The 26,622-nt window shown below is 36.0% G+C and overlaps 1 protein-coding gene across 18 annotated transcripts in view; it reads right to left on the reverse strand.

Annotated features, from left to right (window-relative positions):
* Window positions 1-26,622, reverse strand: part of MPDZ (multiple PDZ domain crumbs cell polarity complex component) — a 182,703-nt gene that overhangs the window by 46,755 nt on the left and 109,326 nt on the right. For 14 of the 18 annotated variants that reach the window (XM_037998405.2, XM_007969229.3, XM_037998410.2 and 11 more), the window contains 5 exons: window positions 21,255-21,453; window positions 15,589-15,693; window positions 10,958-11,050; window positions 3,473-3,650; window positions 590-700 (listed from right to left, as the gene is read on the reverse strand). In XM_037998405.2, coding sequence (XP_037854333.2) covers window positions 590-700; window positions 3,473-3,650; window positions 10,958-11,050; window positions 15,589-15,693; window positions 21,255-21,453 — 686 coding nt within the window. The remainder of the gene's footprint in view (window positions 1-589; window positions 701-3,472; window positions 3,651-10,957; window positions 11,051-15,588; window positions 15,694-21,254; window positions 21,454-26,622) is intronic. The other 4 variants (XM_037998413.2, XM_037998417.2, XM_037998416.2 and 1 more) reach the window with 1 other exon arrangement.

Here is a 26,622-nt window from a genome sequence, read left to right on the forward strand (position 1 = left end):
TCTGTCCACCAATAGCTGTACAGTGATGAAGAGCTACACAGTACTTGTGGCTAGAGTACAGCAATTATGAAATCACTTGTAAACAAACCAAATCTACCCCGTGCAAATTTAACGTTCGGTGGGATACACAAATACATGAAAGATCATTCACAGATGATTATGGGATTGCATAAGCAGGAGATTCTGTCTAGAGAATAAATTTCAAGAAAATGTCATTTATTTGGCTTCTAAGGGGCTCCACTAGAGATCACAGATGATTAATCTGAATTATGATGCCACATTCATTTTAATAATTTGTGTATTTTGTGATTAAAATGAATACTAATAATTAACCATCTAGATACCTAGAGATACTGATAAATCCTACTTGTGTGTATATTCAACAGACCTCAAAAGTCTTTATTAAACATGGTGGAAGGGATTTCCAGGATAACTCAATTTCTGAGAAAGCAAAACAAAGTTTTAACAAGTCTTCTGAGATTTGAAAAATCACTATCTTTGCTCATACAGACAACTTGGCCCTTGATACATTAGATTCCAAGTTGAACACTGTTTGGATATGCCTACCTTGCCCTTTGTGTTCGCTTACCCTTGGTCTGTTTATAATGCTCTGTACCATAAAGACTACAGGGTTGCCTGCTTTCCGAATGGCTTCCACAGCTTGTTCATGGCTTGCATCTCTGAGGTCCATTCCATCCACCTGCAATGGAAGGCCTCAGCTTAACATTTCAAGAATCTATAGAACAACAAAAAAATGTGTGGATATGGAGTTTTAGGGGTACTTGGTTAGACTCCTAGAAAATCTGTTTTAATATCAAAAATAATTGAGACACATGTGAAGCTGCAGAACATTCTGTCTGTCCAGCAGACTTGTGGTCCCTTGCTTTGGACACATATCTCTGTCTCCAATAATTAGTTCAAGTCATAATTAGTTGAAATGAAGGCTCTGCTTCTTCATTCCTTACATTGCTCAGCTGCTCCTTCAAATTAAAAAATTAGTATCATTAATGAAATAATATGAGGGAACTATCTAGCAGCACTGTCTTCATCATGAAAGTCACCGTACTAATTTTCTTCTAATACATTTTGGGTGGTTTGGGAAGTAAGGGGTGATGTCTTGTGTAATTCTCTCTGTACAGGGAAACATGAAGTTCAAAACAAAATTCTGATATCCAGAAAAATCAGATAATGGTAAGGTTAGTTTTGCAAAAGAGTCCTTACAGTAGATATGACAGGAGCTGGAAGCTAAGAAATTGTGTTTATTTGTTAGTAATTCTTACATAGTTTGACAATGAAAGTTATCTTGTAAATTTTGTTGATCATGGCTTGCCTGAGTAATGATCAACTCAGCTTACACACTTTATGAATAAGAAGGAAAATAGTTTAAAAGGCCAAATGCTAATCCCATCAGAAAACTATAGGATGTTAGTGTCATTTTATCATTTCCCATTACCATGTCACGATATATACAACAAAAGAGTAAACCCACAGTGGACACAATTCTAGAAAAGAACATTATTAGATCTTTGCATAGAACATTACCACTTTTAAAAGAATTATATAGATTTAGATAAAAACCTCTCTCAGGTTGATACTTAGATGACGACATTTTTTTCAGTGCATATTAAAATAGCTTCTAACTTTTTTGTAGAACAAAGTCAGTATTCACGTCTACCATATGTCTACTATATATTCCATTCGTGGAAAAATTTAACAGGATGTTAATTATTTTTGCTCAAGTCCAAAGCATTCCATTCTCAGAATGGAATTATTTGCAGATCTGCACTCACCTAGTCTACATACATTCTGAGAAACTCTTAGTAGAGACACGCTTTAGAATCCTTGGGATTACACTAGAAAAGCCCTTACAATATGGCACAAATCATTGCTAAATTGCATACAGTATTTTAAAATGCATAAAATAGTTCTTTCTTTTCCATTTTAAAGGGGAGTTTTAACTTTTTTAATATATTTAAACAACATTTGAGAGCAAATTACGACCTTTCCTGTCTATTAAAAAAAAAAATCTCTTTTTCTATTTAGGTCAAAAGTATTTAATAGTGAGGTATGCGCAAAATAAACTTCTTAGTGATAATCCAAAATGTGAAATTTTAGGTAGTGTCCTACATAAAGGAGTTCGTTAAAACGGGTCTAAGATATCATCTAATGAAAGAATGCAGGAGAGAGAAAAAGCCTATCATTCTTCCTTATAAATGGTCATCAAAAAAAGGACTTAGTCCCTGTTTTCTCTCAGGTCCCAATCTTCTTCCATCTAAGGTTCTCAAAGACAGTCAGTCAATGAAGGAATCAATCAATCAATCACCAAAATGTTCATTTTAAAGTTATGGTTGATATGTTATAATCTTCTTCTGAACAGTTAAAGTATTCCAATGTGTAAGTTATATGGGTTTAGAAAATGAGAGTCATTTGTATAAAGTAAATATAATGGTCATTACAGTGTTAATAATATTATCTTTATTTAGAAGTTGTCTCTTTTAGTCTACTCTGTAAATCCTGAAAACTCAGAAAATCTGGGTCAGGTACTCCTTTCTCTATCCTTCTAAATAAAATTATGTTTATCCCGATCAAATAATTTATCACACTGTTCTGAAGTGACTTGATTACTTGTCAAGTCTGTCCCACTTGGCAGGCAGGCACAGTGCCTTGTTTACTGTGGGATGCCCAGAGCCTGTTATAGCACCTGGAATGCAACAGCTGTTCCAGGAATATTTGTTGAGTAAATGAGTGAGTGACTTATGAGAGGAGAGTCTATTTAAAATATTGAACTTTGCTTTGAATTAAGAGATTATACACAACTTAACATGCTTCTAACACGTAACAAAATACACATACATGTGCACACACATGCACACAGGCACACACACAAGAGCCTTCATTGATGAACACAGCACTGAAAAGGAGCGAGATCCTGGCTTTGACTGAGAAAGATTTACATGAAAGGTAACTGAGGTCTCAGCATTAAATATTTTACTAAAAAAGACTCACTTGGGGGGAAAAAAAAAACCACTCATCCAACAAAGTTTATCTGCAATGAAATGATAATAATAAAGTATTTCTTGAAATACAACCTCATTAACTTAATTATACCTACATTTTGTGTGTGTACATATACATACATTGTATGTCTATATAATCTTAATTCAAATTTTTTCCCTGAGAATTGTGCTTTGTTCTTTCAAACAGAACATAATTATTTTACCTTGGAGCCAATTTTTTTAAATGGTTGGCTTTATCTCCAAACACCAGTCTCTGTATCAAAACATACAATCTGTCATTATATACATAAGAGAAAATTATGTATGAAAATAAACAAATAAAAAGAAATAATTTAACCACACATATATTTTACTCAAATGCTGAGTTGAGTAACTAGTGTGAAGATGACAATTCCCTTGGTACAAAGGATGGAGCAGGTGAAAAATTTTAGCACAGAAAGCTCACTGTAGGGTACCTCTACGATTCTATCTCCAGGTTTCAAGGTTCCATTTTTGCCAGCTGGACTATCTTCCAGAACATGTTTGATGAAAATGCCCCTCATCACTTCTCCGTTGCTTAGACGACTCCCCATCCCTCGTCCACCAACAATACTGATGCCTAAGGATTTGCTTGGTTCTCTCCAGAGTTCCACCCTAAAAAATAAATAAAATTTTCAACTCTTAGGAAAGATCGTTAAGGGTAAAGCTTCATGATACTGGATTTGGCAAAGGTTTCTTATATATAACACCAAATGCACAGAGAACAAAAGAAAAAATAGATAAAATGTACTTTATCAAAATTAAAAACTTTTGTTCATTAACGATACTCTCAACAGAAAGGAAAAAAGTATTTGCTAATCACATATCTGATAAGGGATTCATATGCTGAATACAAAGGGAATTTCTAAAACTCAACAACAACAAAAAAAACAAGTGGTATAAAACACAGGCAGGTGTCTTGAATATATATATATATATATATATATGACCAATAAGCACATGAAAAGATGTTTAACATCACTAAATATTATGGAAATACAAATAAAAAGCACAATAAGATACCATCTCACATCCAACAGGATAGCTACTACCTACTAAAAAAAAATCACACACACACAGAAATTAATAAGGATGCAGAGCATTTGGAACCCTTGTGTACTGTTGGTAGAAATGTAAAATGGTACAGCTGCTATGGAAAAGAGTATATAGGTTCCTCAAAAAATTAAAAATAGAATTATCATATGATTCAGCAATTCCACTTGTGGGTATTATAACCAAAGAATTTAAAGCAGGATCTCAAAGAAATACTTATACACCCATGTTCACAATAGCCAAGACGTAGAAGCAAACCAATTATCTATCAAGAAATGAGTAGATAAAATACTATATACATTCAATGAAATATTATTCAGCCTTAAAAAAGAAGGAAATTCTGAAACATACCATAATATGAATAAACCTTGAAGACATTATGCTAAGTGAAGTAAGTCATCTAAGTAAAATAAAGGACAAATGTCATTTAATTTCACTCATGTAAGGTACCTAAAGGACCAAATTCATAGAGGCAGAAAGTAGAAAGGTGGTTGCCTGGGATGGGAAGAGAGAAGAAAGGGGAGTTAGTGCTTAATGGCTACAGAATTACAGTTTTGCAAGATGGAAAAAGTTCTGTAGATAGATGGTGGTGGTGACTGCAGAGCAATGTGAATGTACTTAATGCCACTGAACTGTACACGTAAAAATGGTTAAGACAGCTTAAAACAATAATAAAAATATTTTAACAAAATGAAATAAAATGTCATATATGTTAATTTTTACAAATATTACTTTGCTCAATTTATGAAGGTTTTACTAGTAGTAAAATAAGATAGTTTACCTTCTCAATTATGTGTCTTGTAGAATCTAATAATATATTAATGTCTTTCTGAAAATAATTTGTTATAAGTAAAACTAGACTCATACTCCAGGCTGTAGCACATACCAGTGTAAAAGGATGATTTTACTGGATCTTAGTATTACATATATTAAGCAATCAAAAAATTCAGCTACTGCTAAACAGATAGTAGCTTCTAAGCTTAGCAACCAAATCAAAGGAAAGAACGCTCCTGCACACACTATGTCAGAAAGTCACCTCTGTAGAAGAAGTCATTCTTGCCAAGGCAGACCTGGTCACTAACAGTCAGGACATGAAGAGCAGTGACTGACAAAATCCTACAGGATATGATTTTCTCACTATCTCCCCAACCTCCCCCGCTGATATGATTTGGCTGTGTCCTCACCCAGATCTCAATTTGAATTGTAGCTCCCACAATTTCCACACATTGTTGGTGGGAGCCGGTGGGAGGTAATTGAATCATGGGGGCAGGTCTTTCCTGTACTATTCTCATTATAGTGAATAAGTCTCACAAGACCTGATGGTTTTATAAAGGGGAGTTTCCCTGCACAAGCTCTCTTCTCTTATCTGCCACCATGTGAGATGTGCTTTTCACCTTCCACCACGATTATGAGGCCTCCCAAGCCACGTGGAACTATGAGTCCATTAAATCTCTTTCTTTTGTAAATTGCCCAGTCTCAGGTATGTCTTTATCAGCAGCATGAAAATGGACTTAATATACCTGCCATGGGCTCTGTACTTTTCTCTCTCCACTCCAGCTACCACATCATCTCCTTACTATTCCTTAAGTTCATCTGGCATGCTCCCCACGTGGGGCCTTGGGGCTTGCTAATTCCTCTGCCTTGAATACATTTCCCATACTCACAAAGACATGAACTCATATGTAATAACCGCAAATAGCTATAAAAGCTATGAGTATATTTAAAGCACATGCATCTTGTGAAAAGGAAGGATGTAAGAAAGAGTAAGGTGATTTGCAGTGAGGTCTTTGGCCGAGATGAGTCAGAGCTCAGGTTGTTGGAGGAACAGACCAAACAGAACTTTAAGGAGATGATGAGGCCCTGCAATCTGCTCCATGCTGCACAAGGAAGACAATGTTGGACATTAAGTAGGATAAGATAGCACTGTCAAACATGTCTTCAACCCTGACATTTAAGGAGCTCCTAGAGAAGAGGAAAGGTTGAAGTAAGGACCCCTGCAAAATGACTGAGGTAAGAAGAGGCTGGGGATGAAAGAGTACCACAGAGAGGAGAGGACGGGAACCAGGTGAAATGAAAGCAGATGCTGAGGCACATCTTCCTTTGGCCAGTAACTCTTTTTTTTTTTTTTTTTTGACTGCAAATCTACAACTCTAGAAACTCTACTTGTTTAGTTTGAAAGGATCTTACCATGATCCTTGATCTTATAAAATCTTTGTTAATAAACTAGTTAAAATCCTATTCATTGTTTTCTCTTACTCCAGAAATTCTGTGACAGAAAAGAATCGATATCTACCATCCTTCCCTGGTTTTTTTGTTTTTGTTTTTGTTTTGAGACAGGGTCTCATTCTGCAGCCCAGGCTGGAGTGCAGTGGCATGATCATAGTTCACTGCAGCCTTGACTTCCAACCTCAACGTTTTGGGCTCAGGAACTCCTAAGCTCAAGTAATCTTCCCGTCTCAGCCTCCCTAGGCGCTAAGATTACGGGCATGAGCCACCACAACTGTCCCTTCCCTGTTTTCTTGAAGCTGTTCCTAAGGCAAAATGACAAAGGAGTTAGTAAGGTTAGCCATTGCACATATAGTACATTTTACATATAGTAAGTTCAGCCACAAGTGTACATATTTAACAATCCAGAATACATAGGTAGGACTCTTTACATCTTTTCTTAAAAATAAAAAAAAAAAAAAAAAGAAGGAAGGAAAGAAAATGTCTCCAAGGGCTCTTCGTGTTTGGTGCAAATTAGAAAGTGATTCTTATGACTTCTTGAGTAATATAAAAAAAAAATAAGTAACAGCAAATGTTTATTAAGGGTTTTACCATGTCTTCAGTATTATTCTCTAAGTAAGTTACATATACTTTCATTTAATTTTCATATCATACCTATAAGGTAGACATTCTTACCGGCCCCATTTCACAAAGAGAAGAGACACAGAGAGGTTAAGTAACCTTTGGATAATAGCACCTTAGGTCTCATAGGGTTTGGCACAGATAGCAAAATACCCTCCCTGGAAGTAAAGGTTGTAAATCCTTAAAACAATGAAGACGATAATCAAAGACAGAACTGCCAAAATGACACAGCAGTGAGAAACCAAACTTATTATTCACTGAACAGAGAATAGAAAGACAGTGAAAGAAAAAGGAGGCCTAGAAAAGAAACAACTACAGAGTATGTTTGCTTCAGAGATCATTATGCAGGGAAAAAAAAATGGCAGTCTATTTGAGATTTACACATAGGTTTAAAAAGAATGAAATTCAGGAAGACACAGGTTAAACACAGCTCTGAGGCCAGATTGCCTGAGATGTAAACTGAGACTCTGGGTGCCACTCCTGCTCTTTTGCTACTTAATGATTATGTGACACAGGGCATTTACTTAGTCTCTGTCTTACTTTTCTCAGCTGTGAAATACAGCCAACAAGAGTCTCTGAACAGAGTTTCTGTGAGGATTAATTAATACATGTAGAGTCCAAAACTAAAGCTTTGGCACATAATAAGCAACCAACAAATCTTTTATTACTTGTTATGATGGTGGTGGTGGTGGTGGTGATGAAGGTGATGATTACTGCGGTAATGAAAGCAAGATATGAAACTGAAACTCAATCCATATAACAAATGACCAAATGTTCACCCTACCTGATCAATCCTGTTATACCTACTACACCTTGTTTATTTAGAAAAGGGGCCACTTTCCACCCATTAGATTGATAAAAAACTTTTTAAGAAATGATCATATGATGTGGTAACAAGAATGTGGGGAAAAGGGAACACTCATATACTGGAAATAGAAATAAAAATTGGTATAGCGGCCAGGTGCGGTGGCTTATGCCTGTAATCCCAGCACGTTGGAAGGCTGAGGTGGGTGGATCACAGGTTAAGAAATCGAGATCATCCTGGCCAACATGGTGAAATCCCATCTCTACTAAAAATACAAAAATTAGCTGGACATGGTGGTGTGCACCTGTAGATCCACCTACTCAGGAGGTTGAGGCAGGAGAATCGCTTGAACCCGGGAGGAGGAGGTTGCAGTGAGTCAAGATCATGCCACTGCACTCCAGCCTGGCAACAGAGCAAGACTCCGTCTCAAAAAAAAAAAAAAAAATTGGTATAGCAACCTTAAAAAACAATTTGACAACTGAAAGTAAAATATGCATATAAACTTACAGGCCAGCAATTCCAATTCCACTTCTGGATATATTCCCTAGATAAATTTTCATGTGTAAGTATAAATAAATAAATATATTTACTGCACAGAATTATTATAATAGCAAATAACTTAACTAATATGAATCTGACAATTAATAAACTATGGTATATTCATATATTGAAATACAACACAACAACTAAATTGAATGAATTAGATCTTTAAGTATCAAGCTTGACAGATTTACAAAACGTAAGAATTGAGAGAAAAATTAAGCAAAATGGAAAATACATGTAGTAGTATAATATCAATTGTGTAAAATAAAAATCACATACAAAATAAAATATAACCTATTTTATAATATTAAAATTTATATTTTGCTAAAAAGAATTCTCTAGTTTCAAACAAATTAAATTTTTGTTGATTTCATGAATGACTGTCCCATTACATTTCCAATGCTATGAAGCATGTTAACAACACTAACTCCTAATTTATTAAAAGCTCTGGTTATTCCGTTAAGCTTTCTTCTCATGCTCTATGAACTTCCCCTAGAAGTAGCTTAGTGCATCTAGGGGAAGCACTACATTAGTGAGTACAGAGTACCTTCTTAGAAGGATTTATGGAAACTTTGGACATATTCTTCACGTAAGGTTGTCAGCACCTTTAGAGCTATCTTAGGATTGCATGAAGGTTAAAAGCATAAAAATTTACCAGTCCAGAAGTTATGTTCTTCTTTCTCATAAGAAAATTTCATGATTCCTGTGTCAAAGGCTTTCTCTTTGTTTAGGTACCAGTGACAAATATTTTATCAATATAGACAAAGCCAACCACTGACTCACTATGTGCCAGGCACTCTGCTAAGGATTTTAGATGACACTGAATTTTCCCCCAAATACAAAAGATTCTATTATTAACCTCGTTTTACAGATAAAGTAGCAGAGACCTAGCAGAAATTAAGAAACTTGTCTTAGAAAGTACCAGAGCCAAAGTTCTAACATAGCTCTTACTGACACCAACCATTTTGCATATTGCCTTCTGTATTAATCAATTTTCATGCTACTGATAAAGAAATACCCGAGACTGGGCAATTTACAGAAGAAGGAGGTTTACTGGACTTAATAGTTCCACGTGGCCAGGGAAGCCTCACAATCATGGCAGAAGGCAAGAAGGAGCAAGTTACAGCTTAAGTGGATGACAGCAGGCAAATAAAAGAGCTTGTGCAGGGCAATTCCCGTTTTTAAAACTGTCAGGTCTCGTGAGGCCCATTTACTATTAGGAGAACAGCATGGGAAAGATCCACCCCCATAATTCAATCATCTCCCACAGGGCCCCTCACACAACATGTGGGAATTATGGGAGCTACAAGATGAGATTTGGGTGGGGACACAGAGCCAAACTATATCACCTTCTAAAATCTACTTTTCCTCTTATAATATTGTTTCTAAAACTGACCAACCCATCTTTTTTTCTTGTGATTACTGTCCTCCTAAAAAATTCAAGTTTATCACTGTGACTACCTGCTAAAAAAGTTTCATTTAACTTATTTCCACCTCTAACCACAAATAAATATGACACTTAACACCTCAGAGTATATTTTCTGCCACAGATCTAGCACTTATACCCTGTTCTCAATGTAGGCAGCAGTATAGAGAGCTTGATGGGAGTTTTTAAGTGAGCTAAGTGACTTCTGAAGAAACTGAAATAAGAAACTCATTTTAGATGGCTGAAAATCCATGCTGCGTCTTTGAAGGCAACATAAAATAATGTTTTTTATGTTTTAAAAATATTTAAATGTGATGGTTACAGGTTATCACTGCTGGGCAGGGGAAATCATTAAATTGTACTGGCATTTATGAATATTACATATTCTTCTCTTGAGCATTTTATTTATTCACTATGTAACAAATATTAACGTTTACTAAACACAAAGCACCATTGTGATGGTGACCTTTAGTGTGGGGTGGATGTCCACTGATTACCTGCGTTTTACTCTTAATGTGAAATATCTTGTGTTCTTAAATTGTTTCATGTGTCTCTACATCTTGCCCAGCCAAGTACATTAGAGGTTTCTTGAGGCAGGATTTGCATCTTCTACTTACCTCCTTGTTATTCACAAAATCACTGGCTTTAAGTCTAGGTCCATAATCAGGACTCAGTAAATTCCTATTAAACTAAAATTGATTTTACTCAGTATAAACACATCAACATGCTTTAGTGATGCACGTGATACATCTAAGTATATTTGAGGATGTCATCTGATCTATTATACATGAAACTGGTCCTAGACAGATTATGACTTAGGATAAACTCGGCCTATGGTAACAAGACTACAAGGGTACTTTTACACACACACACATACACACATACACGTTTTGATATATATGTTTGCCTATATAGTTTCTACAAATGCTAGGTAAAATTTAAATGAATACTTTTTGGTATACCTAAGATCAAACTCTACAGAATGTAATCCATTCCAACTATCTATGCATAATTTTCTTTAATTTAGTTCTTACTATGTGCCAGATCTCTCCATATGTTAGTTTTAACCCTGTGTGATACACATTATTCTCTCCACTGTACACATGAAAAAAATGATGGGTTAGAAGTATTAAACAACTCACCCGATGTGACAAGAAGCAAGTTGTAATCCAGCACTTGAAACCACACCTGCTTATCTTTAAACCCTATGTATCCATTGAGTGGGCTGAAGACAGAAAAAGTCCTTACCGCCTGGGCTGATTCCAATTGCTATATGCTGTGTTTTGAAGTTCACTTTCTTCGCCCTCTCCCTCTTCTCGCTCTGGTAATTCTGGAATGTCTCTGGTTAAAGAATTACACAATGAGTACCCCAAAATCCTAGTAAAAACATGCAAGATTATATGTACTCTACTATTGATTTAGCTAAAAATGCAGGACTGCTTTATATTTTCACCGTACACGGCCTTAAGTATAAAATATTTTTACATTGGGGGAAAGAAAAACCTAACCAAACAAAATTAAAACCTTGCTTTAGACTCAACCTACCATAGCGTAGAACTGAACACTAAGACACTTGTCTAGTCTGTTTTTTCCCTGGTGAGACATGGGAGCATAAAGGAAAGGAATGGGAAAATGGGATAAATACCAGGATTGTAAAGAAAACTCATTGAACAAGCATTTCTTAAATTCCTATAATGTGCAAGAAGCTAGAAGTACTATGTAGGTTTTAAGCATGTATGCACAGCCCTGAACCCTGTCCTGAATGAATTTCTCATCAAGTTTGCCAAGAGTTTAGTATCTCTGCTTCCTAAGGATGGACCAATGATTTTCTTTCCATTTTCGAAAAATTAAGTGAAATGCTTGTGGTCCAGCTTCACCCCATCCAGAGGAACCTGGCACAGAATACTTCTTAAGGGAAGCAGTTTACAACGTATCTGTGTTCAAGGTCACTCTTCCACTTCTGTAGCAATTCAGATTTTGCCAAATGCCAGGCATGTAACAAAATGTGCCCAGTCTACTGATTGACTGTAAAGAAAACTGTACAATAATAACAATATCAAGACATATTTTGTTAGTCCAATGGAATACTTTGTATCAATAAATGATGTTGTGAGGACAACAGAGAATGGTTAAACTGATTATAGCCTGTGCCTCGGCTGTGGTAAAAATTGGATTGCTAAAGAAACATGTCCACATATAAAGCAAAGGCGGCTATAAAAATTCTGATTCAACAAATGTTTTTAGTCGATATTTACAGAAATTGAAGAATTAAAAGAAAGTATGTAAAATTACAGCCATTCTCCCCTGACAGGAATACTGAACTCTCTCAAATGATATAATATTTAGAATTCAAGATCAGAAGTCAGCTAATCCAGTCATCCATCTGAGCTTTAATGCGCTTTGCAACATTTCTGGCAAGCAAATATCTAGGCTCTCCCAGAACATCTCATTCTTTCTTAGACCTGAATGTTAAGTTTTTGTTTTTAAGCTATTAGAGTAAAATCTACTTGCTATTGGTCCTACCCATTGGTTTTGTGTTTGAATTTCCCTCCTGTGCAATTAAAGAATAAAGCTCTGAATGAGGCTAGGGTTCCCAGAGTCTAAGTCTGACACTAGGGTAGGAATGGCGGGAAGAGCTCCAAGAGGGAGATCCTAAAAACTATGTCAAAGAGTTGACAGAGAAATATTAAAAGTGAAATCTTCATCCAGAGGATGCAAGGCAGAGAGGTTAAAAACTAGCACTAACCTTCTGGAAATACAACAGGAAAGAATATGATGAAGAAAGCTGACTTAGAAGACAGACAAGAATCATAACTTAGAAACAGTCCTTAAAATATTCAGTGACAGCTAGGGGATGTGGGGAGGTCCTCAGCCCTAAGGCCTAAGCAGTGGGAGCTATTCAGAAACAGTGTAGCCAAATTGCATCTTGCTTCTTCCTTTTTAGGTACAAGAAGATGAATATCCTGAATAATCCAATACAAGGACCCCGGTCTCTTCAGATGATTCTATAATCTTGAATCCTTTCGCAAACCCCATATATGCTCTTCTACATGTGCTGATTATTGTTTACTCATCTTAGTGTGTGGTTTCAGGGACTCCAGTGTCATGTCTTCCTGCATGCACTCAGCCAAGAAAGAAGTCAATCAACTGCTTTTCCACTGTCTTAAACCACTGAATACCAACAAAATTTTTATCAACTGTAATAAGTAGATCTCTTTATATCTGCAAATATGTACAAGGTAAAGTAACTGGCAGAAACTCACATGGTGAGAAAGACACATGATGAGAAAAACAGCATAGGTGAGATTTGGATCGAGGGCATCTTACCATAAAACCTGAGTTCTTAACTTCCATGCTATATGGTCACATATTTTTATATGGCGCATGCTTCGTAGACTTCTGCAATTCCTTCCTTGCATCCAATGGTAAGAACATGGATTATGCTTACATTCTACACTTGGCTCTGGCATTTATTAGCTGTGGGAAAGTTACTTAACCTTTCCCTGCTGTAGATTGTTCCACCAAAAATGCATATCTAGTTGCTCTATTTTAAGCATTCTGATATCCATAGAAAATACACTTTCTCTGCAGTGAAGCAGCTAGTCACAGCATAGGACAATCCAGGCTATTCTCTTTTCTGTGCTTGGAGGAAGCACAGTGCTCAAAGTGGCTTTCTTTCTAATAACTTTTGAGTATTTTAAGGCCCTAGAACTTAACAAGACTCAGATGTTAGCTGGTGTATTCTTTAAGTCAGTCATTTGATACAACATTTCAGAGAGACATTGAAATAATTTGTTTTACCAGTTTGACAGAAAGCACTGGGAAACTATAATCAACTCATGTCATTAACCCAATAGTGGAAATCCTGGAATGTGGCTGAGTTTTGTACAGTGTAAAGTAAATATAGTCGTCCCCCCATCCCTCGTATCCTTGAGTCCAACATCCATGGATTAAACCAAAAGCAGACCAAAAATATTCAGGGAAAAAATAGATGGTTGCATCTGTACCAAACGTGCACTTTTCTTTTTCTTGTCATTATTTAAAAATATACATATAACAACAACTTACATAGCCTTTACATTGTATCAGGTATTATAAGGAATCTAGAGATGATTTAAAGTATATGGGAGAATGTGTGTAGGTTACGTGCAAATACTACATCATTTTATACAAGGGATTGAGCACCCGTGGATTTTGATATCTGTGGAGAGTATTGAAACCAATCCCCAACAGATAACGAGGGACAATTATACTCTTTTTCCCAAAATATTCATGAGGCCCCAAGGACCATGCCATTCCTTCCCTTTATTAAACAAATAACATACCTTCCCCTTCCCTGACACTTTCTGTATTCTGTAGTCATCTGTAATGTGCAGAGGAAGCAGTGAAGCAAGATCACAATGAATGTAAGGTCACTGGAGACCGTGGTGTTCTGGGATGTTCTGACATCCACTAAAGAATGGTAGAACTCGGCTGGGCATGGTGGCTCACGTTTATAATCCCAGCACTTTGGGAGGCCAAGGCGGGTGGATCACCTGAGATCAGGAGTTCAAGACCAGCCTGGCCAACATGGTGAAACTCCATCTCAACTAAAAATACAAAAAAATAGCTGGGCGTGGTGGTGGGCACCTGTAATCCCAGCTTCTCAGGAGGCCAAGGCAGGAGAATCACTTGAACCCGGGAGGCAGAGGTCACAATGAGCCAAGATCGCGCCATTGCACTCCAGCATGGGCAACAAGAGTGAAACTCTGCCTCACAAAAAAAAAAAAAAAAAAAAAAAAAAAAAAAAAAAAAAAAAAAAAAAAATGGTAGAACTCTTCTAAGAAGACCTCAGAGTGTTTGCAAGGCCATTTCTGCTCTACTACATGCTTACAAGAAATTTGGTAGTCAGTTGCCAGCACAACTGAAAAACACAGGTCCACAACTGAGAGTGTAGAATGGTACATTCTTCATGGAAAAGTGATTTGACATTATTTCTCTCCCTGATCTTGACTCAGTCAGCAGCAGCATCAAAACCCAGTTCCTCCCTTTCCTAAGAAAAAAGAAAATGTTCCCTTTATTATTTAAAGGCTCTTAATACATTGTATATCAAGTGCCTTTAAAAAGCCAAACACTGTTTCCTAACATGCATACATGCTAACAGGTTCAGCTCAACATTCTCCAAAAGAGCAAGAAAATTACAAATAAAAAATGTTCTGGTCTAGGCATGGTGGTGCATGCCTCTGAATCCCAGTACTTTGGGAGGACGAGGTGGACAGATTGCTTAAGCTCAGAAGTTTGAGACCAGCCTGAGCAACATGGCGAAACCCCATCTCTACAAAAAATACAGAATTAGCCTGACGTGGTGGCACGTGCCTATAATCCCAGCTACCTGGGAGGCTGAGGTGGGAGGATCCATGAACCCAGCAGGTAGAGGCTGCAATGAACTGTAATGGCATAACTGTACTCTAGCCTGAGAAACAGAGTGAGGCCCTGTCTGAAAAAAACAAAAAGAAGTTTCTGAATTTGTATGCTTGTTAATAAAAGAATAAATAACATTTCTGAAGAAATTTGATAATATTTATGAAAGAATAAGAAACATCATACAATTTCTTAGGTTCTAAGAAATTAATGAAATAATACTCCTTTGGGACAAATTATCAAAAATCAACATGTTAAAAGTGATACATTGTGTAGTAGAATTAAATATTAATTTATTAATTTGAATATCTGTTTCTCAAATTTTCCATACTATATAATAATTGCTTATATAACTGAAAGAAAGGGAAGAAGAAAAGGATTCAGACCTTTTCTTTGCTCTAGTCCTCCCCGACTCTGAATTCCAAATTCTCTACAACTTGCTGTATCATTCATCGCATTTGATTTAATGTTTCACTTACCTGCCAGTGTATGAAGAAAAAATATCCAATGCCATTATTTTTCCAGATTGTTGTCCCAAGCTTATTTTGAACTCTTCCAAATGTTCTGCAGGCACATAAGTAATTCTGGAAGAAACCAGAATCCATGGAAGTGAAGGGAAATAATATTTTGCCTGTTAGGAAAAGCTTCTAAAATAAAGGAAACAAATCATATTGTCCTTTTCTCCCTACTTTTTCACACAGTTCATTTAATCAGTATATTCAGCAGAGAATCCAAACTTCAATAGGATAGAGTATTCTATAGGGAAGAATAACAACAGAAACTAAGTTTTTAAATGCTGCTGATTCACTGTGTGTTTACCAATCAACAGGCAGGGAAGGAAAACAATCATTTATATTGTAAAATGAAAAGGCTAACAACAATTTTTTTAATATTAGGAAGATCTACAAATCCCTAGAATAACAATTGTCAGTAATAGCATTAATTTTGCCCAAAGATTTCTGGGATCTCTAGCAGAAACAAATTAGGTATACTCTATTAAAATACTGAATATCACAAATTAATTTGCATCTTTCTATAATACATAATTAATTCTAGAGATTAACAAGCATTATCAACAATTATGTTAGCTCTATTAAGTTATGAACTCTCAAGTCTGAAGTATGAGACTAAACCATATGAGTTTATGGAAAGACTTACTAATTTGTAGCAATTTTTAAAAATTCACTCTGGTCTCAAAGAAAAGTCTACTATTTACACGTGAATGGCCATCTACTAATTCAACAAGTACTGACTGAACGCCTATTATGTGGAAGACACTGAGCCAAATGCTGACTCTTGCTGTAATGTTCAGAAACTGATACATAAAAATTCAAGTTTACTGCTTTCCTGTAAGGCTTCTTACATAGTGGACACACTTTTTAAAGCAAGCTGTTTCAAGATCTTCAAGTTAATGAATAGTAACATAAGAGAAATACTGTATCTGAACTCAATACAGCATGTTTGTGCAACTAAAAATTAGAAATCACAAAGAGGTAGTAAATCATCTGTCCATAATTTATCTGTTAAAATAATAAGTATACAAAACCTCAGCACTGGAGGGCAAAGGTAAAAAGATTGTCTTTTATGTTATAATGAAATAAAAAATTATACCCGTGTCATAATTTACTGAATGAGTAGTATACATAATTTCAAACATATTGGTTATTCTATAGAAAGCATTCACTCATTTACTTCAAAGTGTGAGGTCACTTGGGTTTGGAGTCGGAAGACACAGTTCTGCTACCATACAGTGTCATGGGGTAAATCACCACTGCTGAACCTCCATACCCTCTACCACAAAAAGGATGCCACTTTCGTGATGCTACTGTAAGCTGAGAAGCACAATCCAAATAGAAGTGAGTGCTCTCACAGGTCATCAGCTCTCCTGGTCATACTGATCACTCGGGCAGAATACATGGAGCCTTTGGGAATCTCTTCATGACACTTTTACCTCAAAGGTCAAAAAATGAAGCAGAAAGTACAGATCAATGGATTTAAGACTAGGCTGGCTGAAAAAGTTGCATTCTAATTCTGGCCCTATTTAATTTATTCATCTATAAAGACACCTTCTCTAAGATGCTACAAAAATATATTGAATAGCAAATTTGCTTTTATCCCTTCAAACAATACATTATGTCAGGACAGAAGTCTGATTATATTTTAAACAATGAAAAAATAAAATAAAGATAAACATGAAACCTAAAATGTGAAAAGGCTATTGAAGAAGACTGGTATTATTCCTGAAGATTCAGTAAAACTCATATAAATAAAACATAAGTTTAAAAAGCCAGGAAAAGGTCAGGGAAAAAAGGCAGGATAGAATAGCAAAAATAATAGCAATCAGTACAAAGTCTTTAATTTTTTTATTGGTTTGAGAAAGAAGGTAAAGATGTTTCTTCCCAAACAATGTTAAAAATGAGTTTTTCTTTATATTTGTTCAAAGTTGTCTTTTCTTTTGAGGAGCGGAGCCATTTACAAATATTTTTCTGATACTTTGCGTAGTAGTGAGAAAGAGTAGAGACGGCAGTTTTCCTAACTATTTAGCCACTACAGAGTGAGGCCACCAGAACAAGCATCCCACAATGCAACAGAACATGCAGAGCCATGCTACCACAAGCCTGGTTACAGGATCATACAAAACCTCCGAATGGCCAGCAAAAATGCCAAAGCTAAATTATGAGATGCAAAAACACACTGAAAATGCTTATTTGAGAGTTGAATTAAAAATTCAAACTAACTTTTGGTTACACATGGACTAACTTTTGGTTACACATGGACTAGAAGAAAAAAGAATACCATTAGTGATGCTGAAATGTGATATGGCTATTAATGCAGAGACTATTCCTGCATGTGCAGACAGGATCGTTCCCTTACAAAGGAGCTTGAAAGCTTCATAATTGGAAAATATGATTTTCAAGAGTTCACAATCATCAGTACAATGTGAAAACGTAACAATCTCATAGCTCTGTTGGATTTTATGTTCTTATTTAAACAAAGAAAACAATCCAAAATGTATATACGAAATCCATATCTGGATCTATCCTTGCATTGGGACATTACAAAAGCACAAAATTGTTTTCACAGACAAGTTGTAACACACAGCCATAATGAGCTTTTGAATCACTGATACTCACACATAAAAGGGGGCTCGATCGTCAGCAGGTGCTGCAGAAAATCTAGAATGTGAAGCATACGCTGCGGCATCTTTTTACAATGGTGTTAACAAATGTCAATGTCTTGTGCTGAATGTGAGATGCATACATATGTAGTTAAAAGTGGGTGCTCCTGGTTGTTTTTTTTTTCCCCTTTCCACTTCCCTCCCATCTACACCTCCCCCAGAAAAGCATCTGCTCTTTACTAGTGTCTATAGCAGTGATTATTAACAAGCATGAAAAAATGTAACTGCAATCAATCTTTTATTCCTTGATCAGGAATTCATCCCACACTTTAGGTTAAGGCAGGTGAATTCTGATTCAGCTCAGTAATTATCTGGCAGATGTTATAAGCAGCTGCTGCTAAGCACAAAACCCTGGCTATTATTACAGAAATATAAGAGCTCCTGGCAAGGTGGAGTGAGAAGTGAAACAGAATGCATTCTGGTGAGGCTTCGCATCTGGTTTTCCATAGAAAATAATGAAACCTGGATCTTAAACTGGCTGTTCTTGAACTCTTGAAACTCAAATTATCTACCCATGCATGCATGAACACACACACACAAAAGTTCCTAGCTATCTATCGTAAACGGCAAAAAAGAAATCCAGTGCATTGTCTCAACAAGCAATGCTTTCCCTAAAAACCAATCAGTTATGTAACTGAACCACAGTCTCTTTTTTTAAAGTCCCTACAATACACCCCTCCACCACCACCCAGATTAAGCTAGGTTCACAAAGAAAAATAATGAGAAAGAGATGTGGATGGAGCCTAGATCCAGGTAATGAGCACAAAGCTTAATGGGCCAGAGGCAATGTTATGGTTCCATTCAGAGTAATGGAAGGACTAAATGTTCCTTTTGGGAAGATTATTCACATTGCTTTCAAGGTAATTCTAAACCTTTTGCTTCACGAAACAAGTGGTAAGAGAGGGACAGGGCCAAAAACACTTCATGCAAAATGCACAGAACATGCTGCTCAGCCCTGGTCAACCTAAATGGCTCTTCGTGTTTTAAAATCTAACATATTTTTGTTTCTGAAAAAGGATTATGTAAGGATGATTTTAGTTTATTTTTATCATTACTCAATGAGTTAAGCTATGACCATTTGAATCACAGCATCTTTAAGGCATGTGAGAAGAAATCAATGTGTTTTGAATGTCTGCATGTGTGTTTACCTATATGAGAGAAAGAATGAATGAATGAATGGATGATTGATTTCCAGAGGAGGGAAGGTTGTATGATTTTTCTTCTTTTTAAAATAATTTAAGGTTCTATAGTACATTTTGCCTCCTGAGATCCTAAAGCAAGTACTTAGGAAGCTAGCTCTCTAGATACCTTTGATAGTCATAATAAAGCTTCTGCCCACATGACAGGGTAAATTCTGCTGAATCAGTGGGAGAGGGGAAACGGAAACACAAAACAAAAAAATGAGGAAAGGGGAAAAAAGACTTTGAGACTGAAAATGTACCTCAAAAGTTTTCTAGAGTTGACCAGATGCATGACTTCTGCTAAACTGGTGTCACAATCGTCTTATTTTTTAACCACTCTTAAAGTTCTGCAGTACATTAGAACTGAGGGGTAGGGCTAGTACCAAGTACTAATTCTGGTGATCAGAATGCCAAAAAGTGGGCAGCAGAGCAGTATCAGCACACACAGCATAAATGTACATCATGGCACAATAAATCAGATGAATGGTTACTAGGTCGTCTGCATTTTATACTATATCTAATCCACGTAAACTAAAACCCCTGCAATAAATACATAGTCTCCATGTGATCTATGCCATGGAACACTGGCCATAAGTGGTAAGGAAAACACGTGAAGTTTCTCTTTTCTTATGATAAAAGGACTGACATTTTTAATGAGGTTCACTTGTACTCCAATTATTATAAGGCAATTAAGGAACAGTAACATGATCTGATGACCTGTTCAACTGTAAATAAAAGTCAAAAAAGCATACAAAAACATGAAAGCCCATTAGTGAAGATTTTGCCTAAAAATAATACTTCTTTTATATAAGACAGAGGAATCTGTTCCAAATGGTATATACTTTTCTCCTTTTTATTGACCACAGAATGAAAAACAGTCTGTACAGCTTTTGTTACCTAAGACCTACCAATACATACTTTGCAAAAGGACTGGTAATAGAGAATGTAGTCAGTAAAATAACATTAATACAAAAAAGTCCCCCATACTAGTAATCATAACATCGATTTTAGGTAAACAATCTTTCCCTGAGCTCTTATTTTATGATTTTATCCCTCATACATTAAAAACAAATATTCAAAGATTAATGCTAGAGGAAAACGTCACATTGATGAAGTGTCACAATAAAGTAATGAGCCGATTTTTATGTTGGCTTGAGGAATGTTTAGTGACTTAAAAACCAAACCACATATATGATGTGCTTTTCGTACATTATGGGATTACCGGAAATTTTAAGCACTTCCTGACAAAATATCCTCCATGACCTACTAAAAGACCATACCAATATATTGGTCTATCCCCTGGGGTCATGAGGTAGCTCAAGAAAGGGTAAGTTTTGGGTCAGATGGACACTGTTTTATCTTGTCTTTTGCATGCATGGCCCTTAAAGAACTGTCTTAGTTCTAGGATTCACACAGGTCAATTAGGTAGGGTACAATTCCTTATAATGGAGCCAATCCAAACATCTTTCCAAGATCCTAAAAGTGGGCCCTCTTGCTCTGTGAGAATCATTGCATCCCCAACTTCTATGGTTGTTGTAGAAATCACTGGAGAAGTATAATTAAAAATACAAAGCAATGTTTCCAAATTTTTAATATTGCTATAGTCTCCAAGAAACTATACTTACAATCGAGAACTACTCAAAAATAGTCAATTTCTTGAGTGATTTATGTTTAAAAAAATGTGAAAACGCTTGTATCTCAAACAGAAGTGTATACTGAAAAAGAATTCTGATTAATTGAAATTCCTGAATTTCCCAAGCCAAACTGGGCTCCAAATGATACTTACTTTATGTCAGGGCCAATGAGAGAATGTCTTCTCAACATAGCTCGTGCCTGGGCATTGGTTACACTGATGGTAGACTCTTCATTAATGGACAAGATGCAGTCCCCAACGGCAATCCGGCCATCTCGACTAATGGCACCTCCATGAATAATGCTTCGAACAATCATCCCCAAGCCATCTTTATTAGCACTAACTGTCATTCCTGCAGGAAAAGAGAAATGCAAATATAATTAAATACATGATTTATTAGCACTAACTGTCATTCCTGCAGGAAAAGAGAAATGCAAATATAATTAAATACATGATTTTCCAATTCATTTTAATTTGAATTTAATAATTTCTATGATTTATATATTAAAAAAATACGAGTAACATTTTAGTCAATAAAAAGCACAGCAAAAACAGGAAAAATGTTTCTAACAAAAAATATTAAAAAGTGTTTCTAAAAAAAATATTTTTAAGTAAATTTGTAAATGTTTGTGAAATTGTATATAGTCAATACATTATAAATCAAACAGGTCTACATTGTGGAATGAATGTAATTTAGACCGTGTGATGTGCTGACCCCTTGAATAGAAAGGTCTCTCAGGGAAAGTACTATGATAGCATCAAATCAGTTTTACAATATTAGATCATCTCTTACACATAAAAGAGAATAAAAGGACTACAAAAGGAAAATTCATTCTATAAATTAAGCAATTATGTGCTATTACCTTATTTCTTTATCACTTGTTCATTCAAGATCTATTTACTATATGGCTAATATGTGCCAAGTACTATGTTGGTTGCTTAGGATAAAAGCATAGCACAGAATTCCTAACATCAAGAAGCCTGTATTGAAGTCTTCATACTTGGAGCCTATCACAGTGGTGTCCGAAAGCATAGTAGTTTGTTGAAATGAATTTATGTGAACTTAATCTTAATCTATTTCCATTTTATTTTTGAACATCAATAAGCTTCTAATTTGGATATTAAATTGCTCTCTTTTCATGTCCCCTGGATATCTCACAGAAAATGCAATCTTAGCATGTATAAAATTGAACCTGCAATTTTTCATCTCACTTTATTTCACCATTTTTCTTCCCTTTTTAGGTAAATTGCACTACCACACTACTCTCCATTATTCAAAGTAGAAATATTGGGGTCTTTCTTGATGCATACCTCTCTCTTATCCCCTGTATTTAATCCAACACCAAATCCTGTCATTTCTATCCTCAAAATTTATCTTGAATCCATTTACCTACCTTTTTCCATTTAGATACTAACTCTAGACTAAGCCAACACCTTCTCTTGCCTGACTTTTTGCAAAAGCCTCCTTCCTAACTGGTCACCTGCCTTCCATGATTATCTCCTCCAATGCATACTTCTCTCAGAAGACAGAGAGGCCATTACAAAAAAAGACAAGTAATATACTATCAGTCCCTTGGTTGCAACTCTTCAATGGTTTCCTGTTATAGTAACACACAACACACTTGCTCAGCACAGTCTACAGGCCAGGGGTACACTGGCCTTTGCAGTGTGAATCCTTGCACTGTGTTATGTCCTTCTTGGTTCCCTGAGTTCTGGCAACAAATACATCTCATCTCTGTCCATTTTGAAGTCTTTGCCTGACACCTTCCTTCGGCACCTCTTGCATAGCTAACTTCCTCTCACTCTTCAATATCAGTTCCTCAAAAAGTCCTTCTCAACAGACTCTATCTGAATTAATGTTCCCTCCTCACTCTATTCGTTGAAAAATATAAAATCTTAAAAATTATATTTGAAACTTTGCAAAAATAATGTAAGTTCACTTAAAATGAAGTGTTGAAAGTTTCTTCCAAAACAAAATTATATAATTAAACAAGCTATGGAGAGATATAAAGCTACCAGGGTATTTATAAAAACTTTTCTTTGACAGATGTCACAAATTCCTTTTTAGGTTTTCATATATTTAAAAAAATGATGTCTTTCCAAATATTAATTCTACTCATACCAAATCAGATATGATATTTCAAACATTTTAAAAAATGATTCTGATTATGTTTCTAGCCTAACATTTCATATGTGGATATGGGCAATCCAGGCTCCTACTTATTTTTTTCTGATAGAAATAAAACATTTTTAAATGTACTTAAAACATTCTGTTAAGACTCATACTAACGATTTTCAAGTGTATTGTTAAGAATACACCTCTGCTTACCATAAAAAAATAAGATATCATTTAGGAGAGAAAAAAGGCTGGATCTGAAATTTTTCAAAAGGTACTCTATTTTGTACTGTTAAAGCCAGCCTTCCCAGCAATATCCACAATACAACTGTACTTTGGTAAAATAAAAATGTGTCAGCACAAAGTAAAATTTAACTCAGTGGATCTCACTGGGAATCTAACTCATTGTCTTTTTCTCATTAGCATCATGCAGACTACAATAAGGCAAGACACAGACATGAAACCTGTCATGAGCTATGGCCGACATGATCTCTGAATTCACTTTTAATAGCATATTTAACTCATGACTCTCAGCAATTATGCTGTCAGGTCACATCAACCATGTAAACCAGGAGGTCAACATCAGTTAGCTGAGTTTATACTTTCCTTTCACCAAACGACAATTTTCAAGGTTCAATAACTTGGAGGTAATCTCCAATAACTAGATTTTGGTTGTAACTTCTTTTTTTTTTTTTTTTTTTTTTTTTTTGAGACAGAGTCTCGCTCTGTCGCCCGGGTTGGAGTGCAGTGGCCGGATCTCAGCTCACTGCAAGCTCCGCCTCCCGGGTTTACGCCGTTCTCCTGCCTCAGCCTCCCGAGTAGCTGGGACTACAGGCGCCCGCCACCTCGCCCAGCTAGTTTTTTGTATTTTTTTTTAGTAGAGACGGGGTTTCACCATGTTGCCAGGATGGTCTCGATCTCCTGACCTCGTGATCCGCCCGTCTCGGCCTCCCAAAGTGCTGGGATTACAGGCTTGAGCCACCGCGCCCGGCTTTGGTTGTAACTTCTAAGATCTTTCCATTTTATTCGTGGAAGAAGTATGAAAGAGTATCCCAAATCCCAAATCGTGTGCTTTGGAAATAGAGAACCAGTTACGAATCTGAATTATTCCACCACTTTCAATCAGCACAAGCTTGGGCAACTGACTTAACCTCACACAGAGCCTCAGTTTACTTATCTCTAAAAAGGGATGACATTTGCTCTTATGGTTGTTTAAAGAATTAAGTGAGAAACACATATGTATAGTAACTTTCAAAATACCTGATACAAAGTGTACAACAAAATTTAGTCACAAAACAAAACCCATAAAATATGTTTAAAATGCATCTCTCTCCCACACCAAGGTTACATTGCTCCCTAAAGACTAAATATAAATATTAATTCAGCTTCATAATGAAGCTTGTTATTACAACAATCATAATGTGCCCTTGGGTAACTCAAGTATTGAATGTATTGTACGGTGTATGTGAAAATCAGAGACAGACAGGTTTGAGTTCTGATTCTACCTCTTTAAAGGTTGAGTAATTTCAGAGAAATTCCTGAGTCTGTCTCTGTTTCTGTATCTAATCAGTGAAGGGAAGATAAGACTTCCTTTCTTTTCCCCTGAAGAACCTTGTTTTTTACCTTCAAGTCCAAACACCACATCATTAACCAAGGGACCACAGACTTAAGAAAAAGCATCAAGATTAGAATTTTTTAAAGGTCACTATATGCATGTGTACATTTATTAATGTATCTGTATTTCTGTATACAACATTTGCATTCTAATTTTAACAAAATTCAAAAACCCAAATGATTCATGAAATCAAAACAATGGATTATGACAGATTTACAGAAACCTGCCATTTATTAAAACTTCTGGTTATCACAAGACAAAGAAACAAATTATCCACAAAGCTAAAACTGCAAACAACTGCTTATAGCTGATTAAGGGGAGACTATGAATCTAAGAAAATGAGCTCACTGATAGACCCCTTCATAATATACTTTTCCACCAGCACGAACCCAGCCTCTATTTAGACTGCCTAAAATACTATTTATCACACTTTTTGTTACTTCAAGTTATACAGCCAACACCTTCCTACACTAAAGCTTAATTGAATGCTTTATTTTAATATTTACACAGATTTTTCAAGATTCCTTTACATTTAGTTATTCGAAGTGCTATAGAAATCTGAACATTGAGCATCTCCTGTCAAATGAGATAATAGAGTAATGTTCTTGCCTTGGCATGCAGTAAATTTTAACTCCAAAATGCCAGAGGAACCTCACTGGGTCCCAGGAAATCAAAAAGCCAGGGAGAAAGCCCTATAAACATATTGGGCATATCAATAATGGAAATGAAGCAGAAAAGTTAAACTAATTGTGATTTACACTTTTGTATTACAGTGTGAATGGTAAACTAATGGTGCTGTAATTTCACATTTAAATGTCTTACTTTTTTTTTTTTTTTGAGAAAAAGTTTCACTCTTATCACCTAGGCTGGAGTGTAGTGGCATGATCTTGGCTCACTGCAACCTCTGCCTCCCGGGTTCAAGTGATTCTCCTGCCTCAGCCTCCCGAGTAGCTGGGATTACAGGTGCCCGCCATCACGACCAGCTAATTTTTTGTATTTTCTGTAGAGACGGGGTTTTGTCATGTTGGGCAGGCTGGTCTCGAACTCCTGACCTCAGGTGATCCACTTGCCTTAACTTCCCAAAGTGCTGGGATTACAGGCGTGAACCACCATGCCCAGCCAATTGTTTTACTTTCACTAAACAAATGACAGGGCTCTTTTACACTTTAATTTTAAAGTCAAGCTGTTGAGGGAAGTTTAAATGGATTTCTAGATGTGATAGAAAGGAAAGACAGTTCTGTCTTTCACTGTTTTCTTCCAATAACTTAGTTAACCTAGTATATTTTTATATCAAAACTTAAAAACTAAGATGGAAGCAACTCAAGTGCCCATCGATAGATGAATGAATAAAGTATAGTGTATACATACAATGGAATATTATTAAGCCTCAAAAAGGAAATTCTGACACGTTACAACATGGATGAACCTAGAAGACATTATACCCAATCACATATGGACAAATACTGTATGATTCCACCTACATGAAGCATTTCGTCAAATTCACAGAAACAGAAAAATGAATGGTAGTTGACAGGGGACTGGTAGAGAGAGCAATGGGGAACAATTGTTTAATGGATACAGAATTGCAATTGGGGAACCCACAAACATTCTGGAGATGGATGGTGATGATGGCTGCACAATGACATGAACGCACTTAATGCCACAGAAATGCACTCTTAAAAATGATGAAAACGGTCAATTTTATGCTATGTATATTTTACCATAATTTAAAAAAGCAATATATCTTGACATATTAGCAGAATAAATAAGAAAATCCATATAATTCCCCA

Source organism: Chlorocebus sabaeus, chromosome 12 (genome assembly GCF_047675955.1).
Source record: "Chlorocebus sabaeus isolate Y175 chromosome 12, mChlSab1.0.hap1, whole genome shotgun sequence".
NCBI classification, from domain to species: domain Eukaryota; kingdom Metazoa; phylum Chordata; class Mammalia; order Primates; family Cercopithecidae; genus Chlorocebus; species Chlorocebus sabaeus.